General features: G+C 38.5%; 1 protein-coding gene across 6 annotated transcripts in view; it reads right to left on the reverse strand.

Annotated features, from left to right (window-relative positions):
- The window catches only part of LOC103475444 (mitogen-activated protein kinase kinase kinase kinase 4), a 36,286-nt gene that overhangs the window by 18,346 nt on the left and 3,239 nt on the right, over nt 1-14,701 (reverse strand). For all 6 annotated transcript variants that reach the window (XM_081616489.1, XM_081616488.1, XM_081616484.1 and 3 more), the window contains exons 3-4: nt 3,895-3,951; nt 8-133 (exon numbers count right to left, since the gene is read on the reverse strand). In XM_081616489.1, the coding sequence (XP_081472615.1) occupies nt 8-133; nt 3,895-3,951 (183 nt within the window). The remainder of the gene's footprint in view (nt 1-7; nt 134-3,894; nt 3,952-14,701) is intronic.

A 14,701-nucleotide genomic window follows, 5' to 3' on the forward strand; every position in this document is an offset into this window, starting at 1 on the left:
GGCTTACCCAGAGCTGGTCGTCATGTCCCGGGGGACTCTTCTTAATGAAAGCACCGTAGTAGGTGGCTATGTTTCTGTGGTGGGAGTACTTCTTAAGCATATTGATCTCCAGTTTAATTTCCTCCTCTTCATCCTGTACGTACAAGATTAAGGCAAACAGAAACATCCTGGTTAGAAAAGGAAAAACAAGTATTTGTTGTAATCACTAAAGAGGAGCCAGTCTTAAATTATCTAATAGGTGAAAATTCATCAGATTTTCTAGATGAATTTTTATCTAGAAAATGCTGTGCTGCAGTTAACAGGAATTTAAATATGAAACCTGGAAAAACTGAAAGTGGAAAGACTGAAGGGAAGACACCAGGAAGGAAAGGATTGGAAGGGAGGAAAGGAAAGAAAGAAAGAAAGAAAGAAAGAAAGAAAGAAAGAAAGAAAGAAAGAAAGAAAGAAAGAAAGAAAGAAAGAAAGAAAGAAAGAAAGAAAGAAAGAAAGAAAGAAAGAAAGAAAGAAAGAAAGACAGACAGAAAGACAGACAGAAAGACAGAAAGAAAGAAAGAAAGAAAGAAAGAGAAAGAAAGAAAGAAAGAAAGAAAGAAAGAAAGAAAGAAAGAAAGAAAGAAAGAAAGAAAGAAAGAAAGGAGAGAAGAAATAAGGAATAAAGGAAAGGAAAGAAAGAAAGAAAGAAAGAAAGAAAGAAAGAAAGAAAGAAAGAAAGAAAGAAAGAAAGAAAGAAAGAAAGAAAGAAAGAAAGAAAGAAAGAAAGAAAGAAAGAAAGAAAGGAGAGAAGAAATAAGGAATAAAGGAAAGGAATAAAGAAAGAAAGAAAGAAAGAAAGAAAGAAAGAAAGAAAGAAAGAAAGAAAGAAAGAAAGAAAGAAAGAAAGAAAGAAAGAAAGAAAGAAAGAAAGAAAGAAAGAAAGAAAGGAGAGAAGAAATAAGGAATAAAGGAAAGGAATAAAGGAAAGGAATAAAGAAGGAAAGAAAGAAGAGAAGAAATAAGGAATAAAGGAAAGGAATAAAGAAGGAAAGAAGGAAATGAGGAAGGGAAGAAGGAGAGGGAAGAAAAGGAAGGAAGGAAAGTAGGAAGGGTAGAAAATAGGAATTAGGGTAGGGGATAAAAGAAGTAAGGAAGCAGTAAGGATAAAGGGGAAAGAAAGGAATAGCCTTGTGTCAAGAAACAAAATAAAGAAAAAAGGAAGTAAAGAAAGGAAGGACAACTCTTAGGCAGTGGAATGAACGTCTCAAAATATAAATATTTTCTCAGTACTTCCTCATTTTCCATATTTAACCAGATCTGGAAACACTCAAATCAAATTCCAGACCAGAGTCCTAGGAATCCTTATCAAAATGTTGAGCTCTGTGAAAACAGCAAGGTTAAGCTTCACTACCGGCTCCCTGGACGAGCGTTTTTTCATCGTTTTCTATATCTAGGAGAACCACGCTGCTCTGAGAACAAGGCAGACGTTTTTGTCACCAGGCAAATGATTCCTTTGTTTGGGAATTAATGACGCATGAGTGACTCACGTAGCAAGTTAAACAGATTGACGGTTACATCTGTGAAATATGTATGACAGTTTTTTAGCTGCTTTTATCCTGATCAGAGGCTCCACGGAGCTGAAAGCTGAGAATACTGATGTGAATATCTACCTGAAACATGATGAGTGAAGGATTACAAGAACGGGGGGAGTGATAAATCAGCAGGAAATGGAACAAAGAAGAAGAATGATGCATCATATAAAGAATGCAGCGTCGAAGTTTGTTGTTTTTAGCAGCGATGAAGCTAATTCCATATTAATGCTGCAGTTAATCTCCGCAGGAAATGACCTTTTGTACTAATAACCTCCACTACCAACTCTTCATAAAAACAGTGTAAACTCGTTGCTTTCACCCAACAGCAACTTGACACTGATTAATGATGACACACTAATTGAACACATGCAGAGAGCAGCCTGTGAGTGCTTTGCTGTATGTGTACATGACCCCTCTTAAAAAGCAAAAGCGAAGAGTGGAGGGGGTGGAGGAGGCTGAACTGTGATGGTTTTTACATTTGAAAAGTGAATAAAAGCAAAATAAAAGCAATGATCCGCGCAGACACGACTTCTTTCCGCAAGTCTTTGTCAGCTGTAGCAAAATGGCAGATGAGCATCTATGCAGGCGGCCATACTGCTGCATGACTCGTTTGAGTTGACGTAAGCGTTTCTGCCGAGCGAGACCCTCGCCGCTCCCCCCTCTCCGCTCCCCATCCCTTCCCTCTGTGCTGCCGCGCAGCTGTTGAATTATCACACCCCCGGCTGCGAAAGCCCCGCTGCCACAAGTCACATGGCGAGGGGGAAGAAAGAAACTCGCATGGCGATGTGTCTGCAGGAGGAAAATGCAGGCGGAGACGCTGTGGTCGAACGACGAGGAACAATAGAGCGACGCTCTCTGAAGATGGCATTTATCTGGTACCAGCTCAGACAACTGAAGCTAAATAAAAGCATCCAGAAAAATATCCTGCAACTTCACTGCCTTTTAAGCAGTCAAAGTGATTTGTTCTTTCTTGTCAGCATTAGAATGAAAACCATCTTTCTTGGGCAAACTCACAGTTAATTAATTAGCATGTAATCACCTCTATGCCAAGCTGCAACAACCAATAACTGGCATCATTTCAGCCTAGGGCTGGACAAGTCAATAACAATACATAATCACTATAGACACATGATCAATATGTCTGATGGGGCTTTCCATGTATAGAATATTCACTGAACTCCACGGCATTCTGGGAGATGTAGGCAAAAGGAAGAGCTTAAAAACAAATCAATCGTCCACCTCTTGTTTTGGCTCACTAAAAAGAACATATTGCACAATATATTCCTTTTTATTGATGTTATTCTCTATTCTAATTTTGGGTTTCAATTAGGCCCTAGCCATAAATACTAAAATGAACTGAAATTAAGACATTTTAAATATCTAAAATAAACACACAAAACAACCAAAACAAAAAAAACGGATGTTAAAGTCTGACGAAAACAAAATTACCCTTCGAAACATACAATCAGGACCAAACGGGTAAAACAGACAACAATGCCAGTTAGGAATTTTATAACAAAAAAAGTACAAACTACTTCATATTGTGTCTCATTATTTTTCAAGAGAGTGTTCTTTCACTATTTTTCAGAGTCATCTGTTTTTAGCTCTTGGGCTAAATGGCTGATTTAAGAATGTGGAGCAGCAATGAGAAATTGGGTCAGCTTGACCCCAGACTTGAAGATGGACCAGCTAAAAATACATCAAGTTTTAAATCTTTAAAACTCCACATTTCTAAACATACATCACGCATATATAGCGTAATATTTAGAAAAACAAAGTTGTAAATAAGGACTACAGTTTATAAAATCACCATGTGAGGTCCACAAGATAGTTTCATCATGTTAGAACATGATGAGTCAATAAATTAATCACGGAAAAGAAAATAATCAATGCATGTCATTTTTATGATCACCGTCTGGGAACACTCACCTGTTCATACTTGTTCTGAACCTACACAACTGGTATCAGCTGGTGTCAAGAGATGCCAGAACCATGCCTTCTGCTTTACGTGACAGATGAGCTTCATTTTAAAAGCAGCATTGTTGGCCTTAGGTTACAACACACCATGAAAGGCACTCCTACAGAGTAGTCAGAAAGTCCAGGTGGAGGTTGGGTAACATTTTCCTTAACCGGATGCGATTATCAGTCGAGCAGATTTCTGATTCATCGCTCTGCCGACTCAAGCAAGGCGTGGCAGGTGGAAAGTCAGGGCCTCGTGGAGTCGGATCATAACTTTTGACAGAGTAGTGCTGATCACAGCAGGGATCATTGAGGCTGTGGGACGGAGGACGAAAATGAGGGGGATTCAATGGGTCCTGTTGAGTCTTACCTCTGTGACATCCATGACTTTGATGGCAGCCAGCTGTCCAGTCTTGACATGTCGTCCCTGAAGAGAGTAAAACAACAAAAGTAAAAATGTGAGATTTCTGTCAAATAAAACTGAACACTTAAAAGTTTTGTAAAAACAGCTTCATTGTTCATCTTTCACTCTGAGACCCTGGATGAAAATGAGGTATTACAGCCGTTGCAGATATTGAAGTAAAAAAAATAAACTGGCCAAGGATGAGTATATTTCTCCTCCCACCCAAAAAAAATCTACATTTTTGCAAAAGTTTTCACAAGTAAAATCCCAGATATTCTCTGATGTTTAAAAGTTGTAAATTTATGAGAAAAAGAAAAAGTTAAAGCTTTCTTTAAAAATGCATTATTCCAATACACAAAAATTGCAATTAAAAATTTTCCCGTAATCCAGCAAAGCTTTGCACATTAAAAAACTGTTTAGAAATAAGTTGCTGCTCATTTTTTTGATACCCCCAGCTCAGCTAGGCATCAAGAGAACTTAAAATAAAAAAATATGCATCTTCATTTGTCTTTATACCACCGAGTTGTATATTTACGACAAAACATGTTGAAAAGAATTTAAAGGAGATGAGTTTTGGTCAAACATTTTCAAAGAATTACAAAAAAAAGATAATACAGTTAGCAGAAACATTTTCTGCTGTTCCACCAAAAAATAAGACGCAGACTATAGGTGTCTATTGAAGTGCTGCAATCAGTTGTTTTACATGGCAATCCCTACTGATATCAAATCTCCCAGCTAAAGCCCAACAGTGCCCTAGATATGAGTGTATGAGTCCAACATTCCCAGACTTCTCTGTTCTCCCAGCACCCTGCTGCCACTCCTTACATAAACAAAGGACAGAAATAGAGGGCTCTTTACATCAGCCCCCTCCTTTACCGAACCCTGGGAGGAGATAAAACACGGGACATTTCTGGGAGCTGGTCACATCGGTATTCCCCTCATCTTAGAGACGACACTGGAGTGATACAGCATGACACTCCACACATATTGGAGTGAGTAACCAGCCCCAGCATCACCGTTGTTGTGAGAAACAAACAAACAAACAAAAAAGTTATGTGTATTTCAGATGAATAAAAATTAAAAATGCTCTTCAAATTCAAAACGTTCAGCAACTTCTAAAATGAAACGGATTGTTTTGAGAGTTGTGATTTAGTGTGAAAGAATTTGCATTTATGTATAAAATATTTTCCAATTATAATTTAACTATTGAGCAATAATTCAATATGTATTACTTTTGTCTGTTTAGGTAGAAATAAAAAAAATATTTAATAAAAAGGAGGTCTATTAACCTCACATAAAAAGAAAAAAATCCCATTGAGCTGATCAAAAAGTCAAACACGAGCAATAGTTTGAAATCATTGTAATTCCAATACTGTATTTTTGAAAACATCTTTGTAAAGAACTTTAGCTTTCCTACATAATTCAATGAATGAACATTGAATAAACCACCAGATTCATCTTTTTGCCATGAATAAGGAACCATTGTCAAAGGTTTTATCAATTAAAGCAGATTTTATATATGCATTCAATACATATTCAACAAGTGACCAATCTAGTAAGAGTATTTAATGACAAATCAGCCAATCACGCAAGGGTTATGGTTGACATCTGGCATCTGCAGGATGAGAAAATCTCAATTTGATTTCAACACATGGTGACTGCTGAAGGCCAAATCCCTCAGATCTGATGCATTTGATTGCAACCTCTGATGTTTCATACGCAATGTAAAAACATTAAAAATGTTTTTAATAATGATCATTTTATTTTTATTAAACTTGTAAAATTTCAAATATTTTACTACGCAAAGCTGTAGACAGCTTAGCAAAAAAAATGTCTGTTCAAGTGGGCTCATTCCTAGTAGCTAAAATCTGTGCCTTGGAATGGATGTCAGGATGTTCGTCTCCCTTTCTCCCTCCCAACAATCCCGCCTCCGTGAAACTGAAGTATTTATGGTCACATAACGTTTCCAAATGATTTCTAGCATCTGGGACGGCTATCCGATCCTCAAGGTTATTGCTCTGATGCCACAAAGCAACTGGGTGGTTACACTTCATTAGTGCAACGTATGACGAAATAGTCCACTTTACAGTCATGCTTAATGTTAGGAAAAAAAAATCCTTTTCATCCCGCATTTATTTGTTGTCCCTGTAATAGATTAAACCATCTGGCTGCTTTGAAGTTAGAGCCATAGTGCACAAGAAATCAACAGTAAATCAGCTAGAATAAATTGAGGTTGCCTTGGTAGATAATCAGTTTAAATACACCATCAGTAAGCTAATCATAAAACCTAAATAACCTGTAGAAATAGTCTGACCAGATTTGACAGATACGGTTTATAGATTCTGGTCGAGTCCCTAAACAAATTTTACTTGAATTATGTTGTTTCATTCTTTGTCCAGTTTGTTTTGTTAGTGCAGCTAATTTTTTAAAACTCAGGCTATTTTTTCTAGAAGGTTTTGAAAAATTTTTTTAAGTTCATGCATAGTATTTTCTGCATCAAATGACTCTTGGCTCCAAACTATTTTAAGTGAAATTTCTCCCAGTGTAATGAAGCTCAAAGTGAGAGTGATACACATCAAAATATCAACAGGTCCCATCAAAACAGAGAGCAAACTTGTCAATATGTTAGCATATTGACATATTAATACATGTCAGCAGGTTGTTAACATGTCAATAGCCTTGTATTACCGAAAGAAAGAATACTGATATGTCCATTAACACAAAAAGAAAAATAATAGTTTCCTGAAAAAAATTGCAATCATTGGTATGAGTGACATAATCTTGAAGCTGTGAGTCATGCAGCTGCAGCCTGCTTTAATAGAGTTGGTCAACAAAGCCGACTAATTTCATGTCAGTGCTGATTAACATCGGTGTCATCCCCTCTGCTGCAACCCAAATCCAAACGATTGAGTAACTAAAGTTAATTACATGTTTTTGTTTAAAGTAAGAGCCTCTGCATGAATATGGGTCTGGTTGTAGTCCGAACATGGCACAATTAGCACTAAAAACATGTATTTCACACAGTACTTTACCACCGTCTGCCATCAAAGACGGGACATGGGAACTCCGACAGGCTTAAATGATAAGTCGATCAAAAATTAAAGCATGTTGTGTTGTGAAATCATGGAGGAATGTCTGCAAGGAAAACTTATTTGGGAGTGGGAGTACACAAATGATAAGACACAGCAGCCGGCTACTCAGTGTTGCAATGGCAATCTGTGGGAATATACTGAAGAAACAAATCGTCCAGACCCTGGGGAGGTTCACCACTGTCACATGTTTTCACTAGTTGTGGTTAATGGCTCACTGGAGAGCTGAAGCCTAAGAAATTGCCTTATGTATTTTTTTTTCTTTTTACTTTTAAGTAGAGCTGCAGTCAATGATTATATTAGTAATTAATTCATCGGTTGTTCTGATTTAAAAAAAGGAAAAGTCTCCAGATTTTTTACTGAACCACTTTTTTTTTATAAAATATTAGAGCAATATTAAAAGATGCAAATGAAAATGTATTTTTATTTTTTACATATGAAAAATAAATATTTTAATCTAAAATGCAATAAGAAGAGTTCCAATAGTAGATCTGAACTGGGTGAAGCTAGAGCTTAAGTTTTGGCTAAAACAGGGTTGTTTTTTTTAATCTTAAATGCAAAAAGTATGTTTTGCAAAAGGTATGTAAAAGTTTTTTTTAAACTTTGGCTCAAGTATTGCTCTGAATATGTTGGGGTTTTCTCAGAAAATTTACTTTTTCAAGTCTGTACACTTCAGCTAATGATTAATCAATTACTAAATTAGTTGACGATTATGTCAGTAATTGATTAATCACAATTAATCATTTCAGTCCTAGTTTGGCATGTGATTTAACCTACTTCAAGTTATCAGACAAGAACCATTTACAATATATTTTTGATGATACAACATTTTGATTACTCAGTCTTGGGTGTGTCAATTAAAACTGAACTCTTTTCTAAAAAAGTATGGCTAAATCAATCAAGCAACATTTTGTGATTTCAGAAGTGTCGCAGTAATAAACTGCTTTTGCCTTTACTCATTTGTGTTTACGCATTCAGGGTATTTTTTATATTAATATTTGCACAAAAAAGGTAAACAAGAAATCTGAAAGGGGGCTAATGCTATTTCACGATGCTGTATTAGCTTTTAGAATCACCAGAGATTCGTCAGAGCCCTGCTATTAGGCACTGAAGAGCCTCTTGAAGCAGAAAGCAAGGCGTGGCTGTGGAGAGGGTTATCTGAGGCACTAAGTTATCACTCAGCCCTCCCTGGCCTCCATCTCTACTCCCTCAATCATAGCTCCTCTTAACCATGGCCAGATGTGCTGCTGGCCTCTCTCCAGCTCAGCAATAGACCACTGAATGGCTTAGAGTCTTAAGAGCCAAAGATATTAGCTAAAAAGACAGAAAAAAAAGGGAATCTACCCTCTTCTATGAGAGCCCAGTCATTAAATTTGGGGAGAAATCTCACTCAGCACTCGGACGGCGATAAGGCTGCTCTAAAATAAAGCTGCTGACATGAATGTCTTGGAGAATATGAACTTTCCAGTTATTTTAGAAGAAAACAGACGCTGTGTCTGGATTGTTTCACCATGAGAGAACTAATGGCAAATTTGTAAGGTAGACGCATAAAATATAATCGTTGAAAATGGGTGCTGGGAAACAACTAGTTTGTCTTAACCATGCAGAATGTTTCATGCTCATCAGTTTTCTCGGTCCTGCTTCAAGACTTCAAACTTTTAGCTAAATGATTTTCGAGCAGGTGGAAAACATTGTTTGTTCAAACATTATTTGTTGTTGTTTGAGGACAGAACTGTCGGATGAGAGGAGGAGTGAGGAGGACGTTCAAGACATCGATCCCAATGGGAAAGGATCATATTCCCTACTCTCGTGTCTCTCCAATAATACTACCAGAGATTTAATGTGGAGCAGCAAAAGCAAATGAGGTTGATTAGCAGCGTTTGCCAACAATTGATGCCGTCATCCAGGACATGTTACTGTGGAATAAGCTCTCTGCTCTCAGAAATTGAGTTGTTTGCATGAAACCATCATAACAGTCTTCAGTCAGAGGCTTTTTCATATTTGTTGCAAGACTAACTGCTACTGGAGAATCCTCTTATCCACAGCATCACCATTAACAACGCCTCTTCGAAGATACTTGGTTACGATTTACGACAATATTTAATTTTCCTTTATTTTTTTTTATTTAATTTGAATTCTCCAGAAGGGTACTGCTAAAAGGGGCTTGCATGAACATCTAAGGTGACACTTTAAACTTTAAGAGCAAGTAGGTGGGATTCAACTCGCAGCATCCATCTGCCTTTGGAAAGTTGACGTATCTATTTTCAGATCGTTCACCCACACTCGCACCTCTGCCTACGGCTTTTCCAACATGCATCAAATAAATCCGGAGGAGAGAAATGATCAGGCCACAGCAGGTAGAAACACACGAGTCCGTGCTTGTCGCTGGATCTGACAGAGTTTTTTTTTTTTTTCTTTCACTGTCTCTCTGCTGCCTCATACATCACACTGACCCAGTTCTCACAGACTGCCTCCCTGAAGACACAGAGCCAGCGATAAGGAGGCACAGAGGGGAAGGATGACAGCGCCATGAGACCAGAAGAACAGTTGGATGTAATGAGCAAACAGACATATAGACGACTGGGAAAGAACCAGAACAAGAGGGCGATTGATCTGATTGATCGATTGATTGCATTGCAGCAGCTTGCTGTCGAGAAGATTCATGGTGTCGTCCTTCGGCATCTTGAATTTACAGCATATTAGCAACAATCAGGGTGCCAGCAAAAAATAAAAACAACTATGAAAAAAAGCTGAAAAAAAAGTCGATGTCAAATATGTGTTCTTGGTTATTTACAGGTTTAAGTGGCAATAAGCAATTATTACATGATAAATTAAAATAAGCTTGGTAATTTTCATTCTGATTAACATTTTTTAAGGCTTAAGACTTAAATCAGACTTCATATAAGGACTGGGCGATACAGCTTAAAAATAAAAATGGATTTTATTTTTCCATATCAGATCTGATTTTTTTCTCCCTCTTTTCTAAAAAAGAAATTACAAATGAAAAAAATATATATTGTCAAAAAATGGCTTATTTCAGTCATACTTACTTTGAGTTGTATGACGGGGGGCTAATTAGACAAGAATTTGTCTAATACAGCAATAACATAAGCAGAATAAAAACACAATTTTACCAGAAGAATGTCTTAAAATGATGAGAAAATAGCAGGGGAAAAAAGCTTGAATTAAGTTGGGGGTTTTTTTAGCGTTTGAGTTCTCAAAAATTACATCATTCCCCAAATATTGAAACTTTTTTTCTGGTAATATTAAGAAATTTTTCTTCTATTATTTAAATTTTGTCATTAGACCTATTTCAAAGTCCAAACTAAATCTTCAAAAAATTAGACTAATCAGATTCAAAGCCTGACCCGGAAGACTGAGCAGGAACCTTGACATTTTACAAAGGTTTTACTCCTCTCGCAACATCCAACTTTGCTGACAGAAGAGTTTCCCTCTCTGGGCAGAAGAGGAGCATCTCCTCTCCCACCACCTCGCGAGTTCACTTTGGCAATGAGGCGTCTAAATGGGACAGTAGCATGTACACACAGACAAACACAGAGAGCTCTGTTCGGGCAGAGTGACCCGTCAGGTGACACGCTACGTCTTGTGACACCAATTAGGAAGAAGGGTCACTGTGGGGGCGACGAGGACAAAAGGGATACACAGTGTGCAGGGTGCAAACGAGAGGAGTTTCTCTCAGTGTTTCACATGTCACAAGAAGAAAAAGAATGAGATCAGATACAATCCTGCAATAATGAGGAATGTGGGCAGCAGAAAGAGTAAAGTAGTTCTAACACAAGACACCAGGCCTGGTTGCAGCGTACGCAAGCCAGCCAACACCCCCGTATTCTGACCTAAAGCCTCCGCAGTCAATCAGCAGCCAGGATCTTTACAACTGAGCTCTATTCAGCAAAAATTAATTAGGCAAGCAGGCAAGGCGAGCTGCTGGGTTCAGTAAAGGCCTCTAGACCCCCACTTTGCAACACAACGGTCACCAATACCAAACGCATTAGTGAGTAATAAAGATCAATTCAACATGTAATTTGTCTTTGCATTGTAAAATACAGCAAATCTTCTCTTGTATCCTATTGAATCCTAGTTAGAATGCCCCACTACCTGAACTTGACCGCTAATTGACAACTGGTGGAATCAATACTTCCCTATTGACGAAGTTCTTGTATCTTTCGGACACTTCTACAAACTGCTGAAAAAGGCATGACTTTCAGGGCTGTGTGTGGAAATACTGCATGCAGCTGCAGAGGGGTCGATGAGGATTAACCTCCAGTCTGGTGACATCTACCACCCCCAGCACTAACGCAACTTCACTGGATGCTTCAGGCATTAGAAAGCCCAAACATGTTTGCTCTACACTGAAATTGCAGTTTCAGTGTGTGCAAGAGTGTAATCACAGTAGACTGCTTAGGCACCATATTTGGTAGGTTACTCTCTGCTTGCCATTTATAGGCTATTATTGGCCTTTCACATGATCTGGTTTTGTCTTTAATGCTCCAATTTGATGTCGATTTTAGTGACCAAGAGGCTGAAGTTGACAGTAGAAAAGTTAGATAATCGCAATGGATACAATTAATTTTTTTCAAAATATACCCTAACCGTACCGTCAAACTCTGAAACCCCACTTATTTGCAGATTTTTCTTCTGAATTTAACTCCAAATTATTCGTGGAAAATTCACCTAGTCCCAGATTTTTATGTAGATATTGGTTGAGGTTTTATATTAAGCAGCCAATTCAGGAGAACCATTCATTTTCCTTGATGTGGATTGGCTGTAATCCTAAGTGCAGAAATAAGGAAGACTGTGATTGTTAGCTTCTGCCAAGAAAGTTTACACTGTGCATGATATGATCAATTTGGTGTTTGAACTATTAAAATAGAACAGAGAAATGAACATTGAATGGGGTAGACAGATAGATGGACTGATTATAAACAACTGGAGGGACAGAGACGATGGATAGAGGAACAGATTGATTGATATCCTTCTGGAGAATCTGATAGATGTCCAGAAGGATGGAGGGACAACAAAGATTGACAACTGGATGGACTTTCATAACCAACACAAGTCAAACTATTGACACCCAGATAGTCTGACAGAGTGTGGATAGATGAGCAGAAGATGGATAATCAATCAGAAGGACTTGTGAACAGCTGGATGAACCAACATTTACACAAAAGGACAGGAAACAACAACTTTTTCCCCATGCTTATTATGCAAACTACATTGTAAGCTTGCTCAAATTGGAAATAAATACAAAATTTGCTCCAACCACTGACAGCCCTGTGGTACAAAACAAGTATCAGACAGCCCATATGGTTGGGAGGCCTTTAAACAGATTGAAGGATAGGTTCAGCAGCAGCTCAGAGCCTTTGTGCCCATCAGGCAGAGCTTGCCCCCCCCACCCCCCCTGAGGACGACTGTCTGATTCTGAGGGCAGGGGTGAGGCTGCCACTTCGGATCGGCAGAGTAAACAAAAGGAAAAGATGGACCACACAAGCAATAAAGCTGCAGAGATTCAGAACAAGCTTCTCCAGATTTAACCAGAGATCTGCAGAAAACGAGATTTGTTTCTATTCTTCTGAAACTAGGCATTCTGATGTTAATTTTCTAAACGCAGGAGAAGTGTGAAAACAACAGGGCACAGGAGTTGGCACACCCCACACAGGTCGGCATGGGCGCCATGGGCTCAGGCGTGACTATATACGGTGATTCTGTACAGCAGAGAGAATCTTCTCTGCATACCATTTGCAATTCAAGGATCGTGTTTCGCTCTCGGGCTTATCTTGGGTCATTTTTTCCTTCTTTCGAGTCATGATATCTAAAGAGGGGCCCCAGACTTGGTACACTCTGTCGGTCAGTGCCACTGATAAGCAGGGAGAGCTTAGTAAGAAGCTCTTTGTCTAACACACGAGCATGTAAAAACACCGAGGTCAAATATTTGGAAATACGGTGACTAATGGAAGAGAGTATGAAATGTAACTTCCAGACAACTGGATAGTTTACACATGATAAAAGTGTCGACAGATACATGTATAGTCAGGATGACATCAGATAATCTTGTGTAACCAAGGGAGCAAATCGCAGTCCGATTAGAAAACAACTTAAATATTAGTTTGTAAGCTTATTAATGCAAAACCTGAACTCAAATTAATCTCCGTCGGCTTACATACCAATCAGCTAACTGTCCAAACCAACATATGTGATTTAAAGTGCGCTTTTTAACCCTAAAGCAATTTTCATTAAGGCTGTCTGTCAAAAAAACAGAGGGGGGAAAAACTGCTTTGCTGTGTTTTCAGAAGCTGACTGTAATCTGGCACCTCTCCAGGGGCGATGGCCTGACAGACCGAGCAGGTTTAGAGAGACAGGAGCACAGCGTGGCCACGAAAACATTTACATGGCATTTCAAGACCAGGAAATCAGCTTCTTCCTTCGTTTTTACAGTGTTAAGTCATGATAACTTCACAGATTTCTGTGTTCTTGTTTATAGCCAGTTTTGCAGAAATACGAAAGCAGAGTTTGTGCACTTTATTCTAAAATGGATGCACATTTTAGAATTTGAAGTGGCTATGAAATCTTGTCAATATATTTTTTAACTTCTGGATGTTGACCCACGTCAGATCAGTGAATTTTTTTAAATGCCTTTATCAATTTATGTCAGCAGATGTCAGTCTTCCATGTGGAACCGAAATTACTTATTAATTTTTACTATGCGAGTCTTTTGCAGATCTTTAAAACATGAGCTTTGTATTCCTTCTTTACATTTTCTCCTAAACCAGATTTCTCACCACCACTTTAAATTATTTTTCTTCCACTGCAATCGGTGCCATAAAAACAACAACAGAAGAAGAACTACGGAAGCGGTGCAGAAGAGTAGCAGCTATGGGAGTAGGGTTGGAGTGGCATTCATGTTTTATTCAGTAGCTTTCATCTTCTTGAATAGTACGTTTGAAAAGGATCGCTTTAAGCGTCGGCCATTAAGACTAAATTAAAACGGGGTCGAGAAACGCTGCAGATGTGTGCTGCCCTTTAGACGTGACCTTATAACCAAACTGATCTTAAATTCCTTTAGACTAAAGTATTATGTGTTGCTATTGGAGGTCTAGCCTACTTCAGGTTGTCCGTCAGGTTCTATTCAAGTGATTTTATTCTGAAGGACTAAAGTAGGTAGCCACCAGTGTGGCAACTGTTATAGTTATATTTTCAAATTTACTGTTGCTTTCATTGAAGTAACAATCCTGGCAATACTGATACTTTTGAGGATCTTAGACATCATTAATGGGAGCTTGTCATGACAATGAATCAAAATTATTACAAGAACTTAACTATGATGAATGCCTGACGAATTCAGAACAAGTCCCAGAAAGAAGAAGCTCGAACACATTGTGACAAAAAAAACAAATCTGGGGGAGAAAGAGGGCTTGCAAAGTGTGACCAAGCAGTGGACAAAGCAGAAAAGGCCTCAGAGGGAGGACAAAACTCCTCCCAGTTTTCAGTTAGAGAGGAGCCTGTTGTGATTATTCAGTCGGTTGGACTTTGAAACGCTGCAGACAAACGCCTCCTTTCTACAGACCTCAGCGACTGACGGAGCAAGAGACTCAAACGGCCCGCAGAGACAAGCCGAGCTTTGTGGGTTCCTGTCTGGAGCCGGACAGCTGCTCCTCTCTCAGTCGCGA

Source organism: Poecilia reticulata, chromosome 2, assembly GCF_904066995.2.
Source record: "Poecilia reticulata chromosome 2, P_reticulata-male-v2, whole genome shotgun sequence".
NCBI lineage: Eukaryota > Metazoa > Chordata > Actinopteri > Cyprinodontiformes > Poeciliidae > Poecilia > Poecilia reticulata.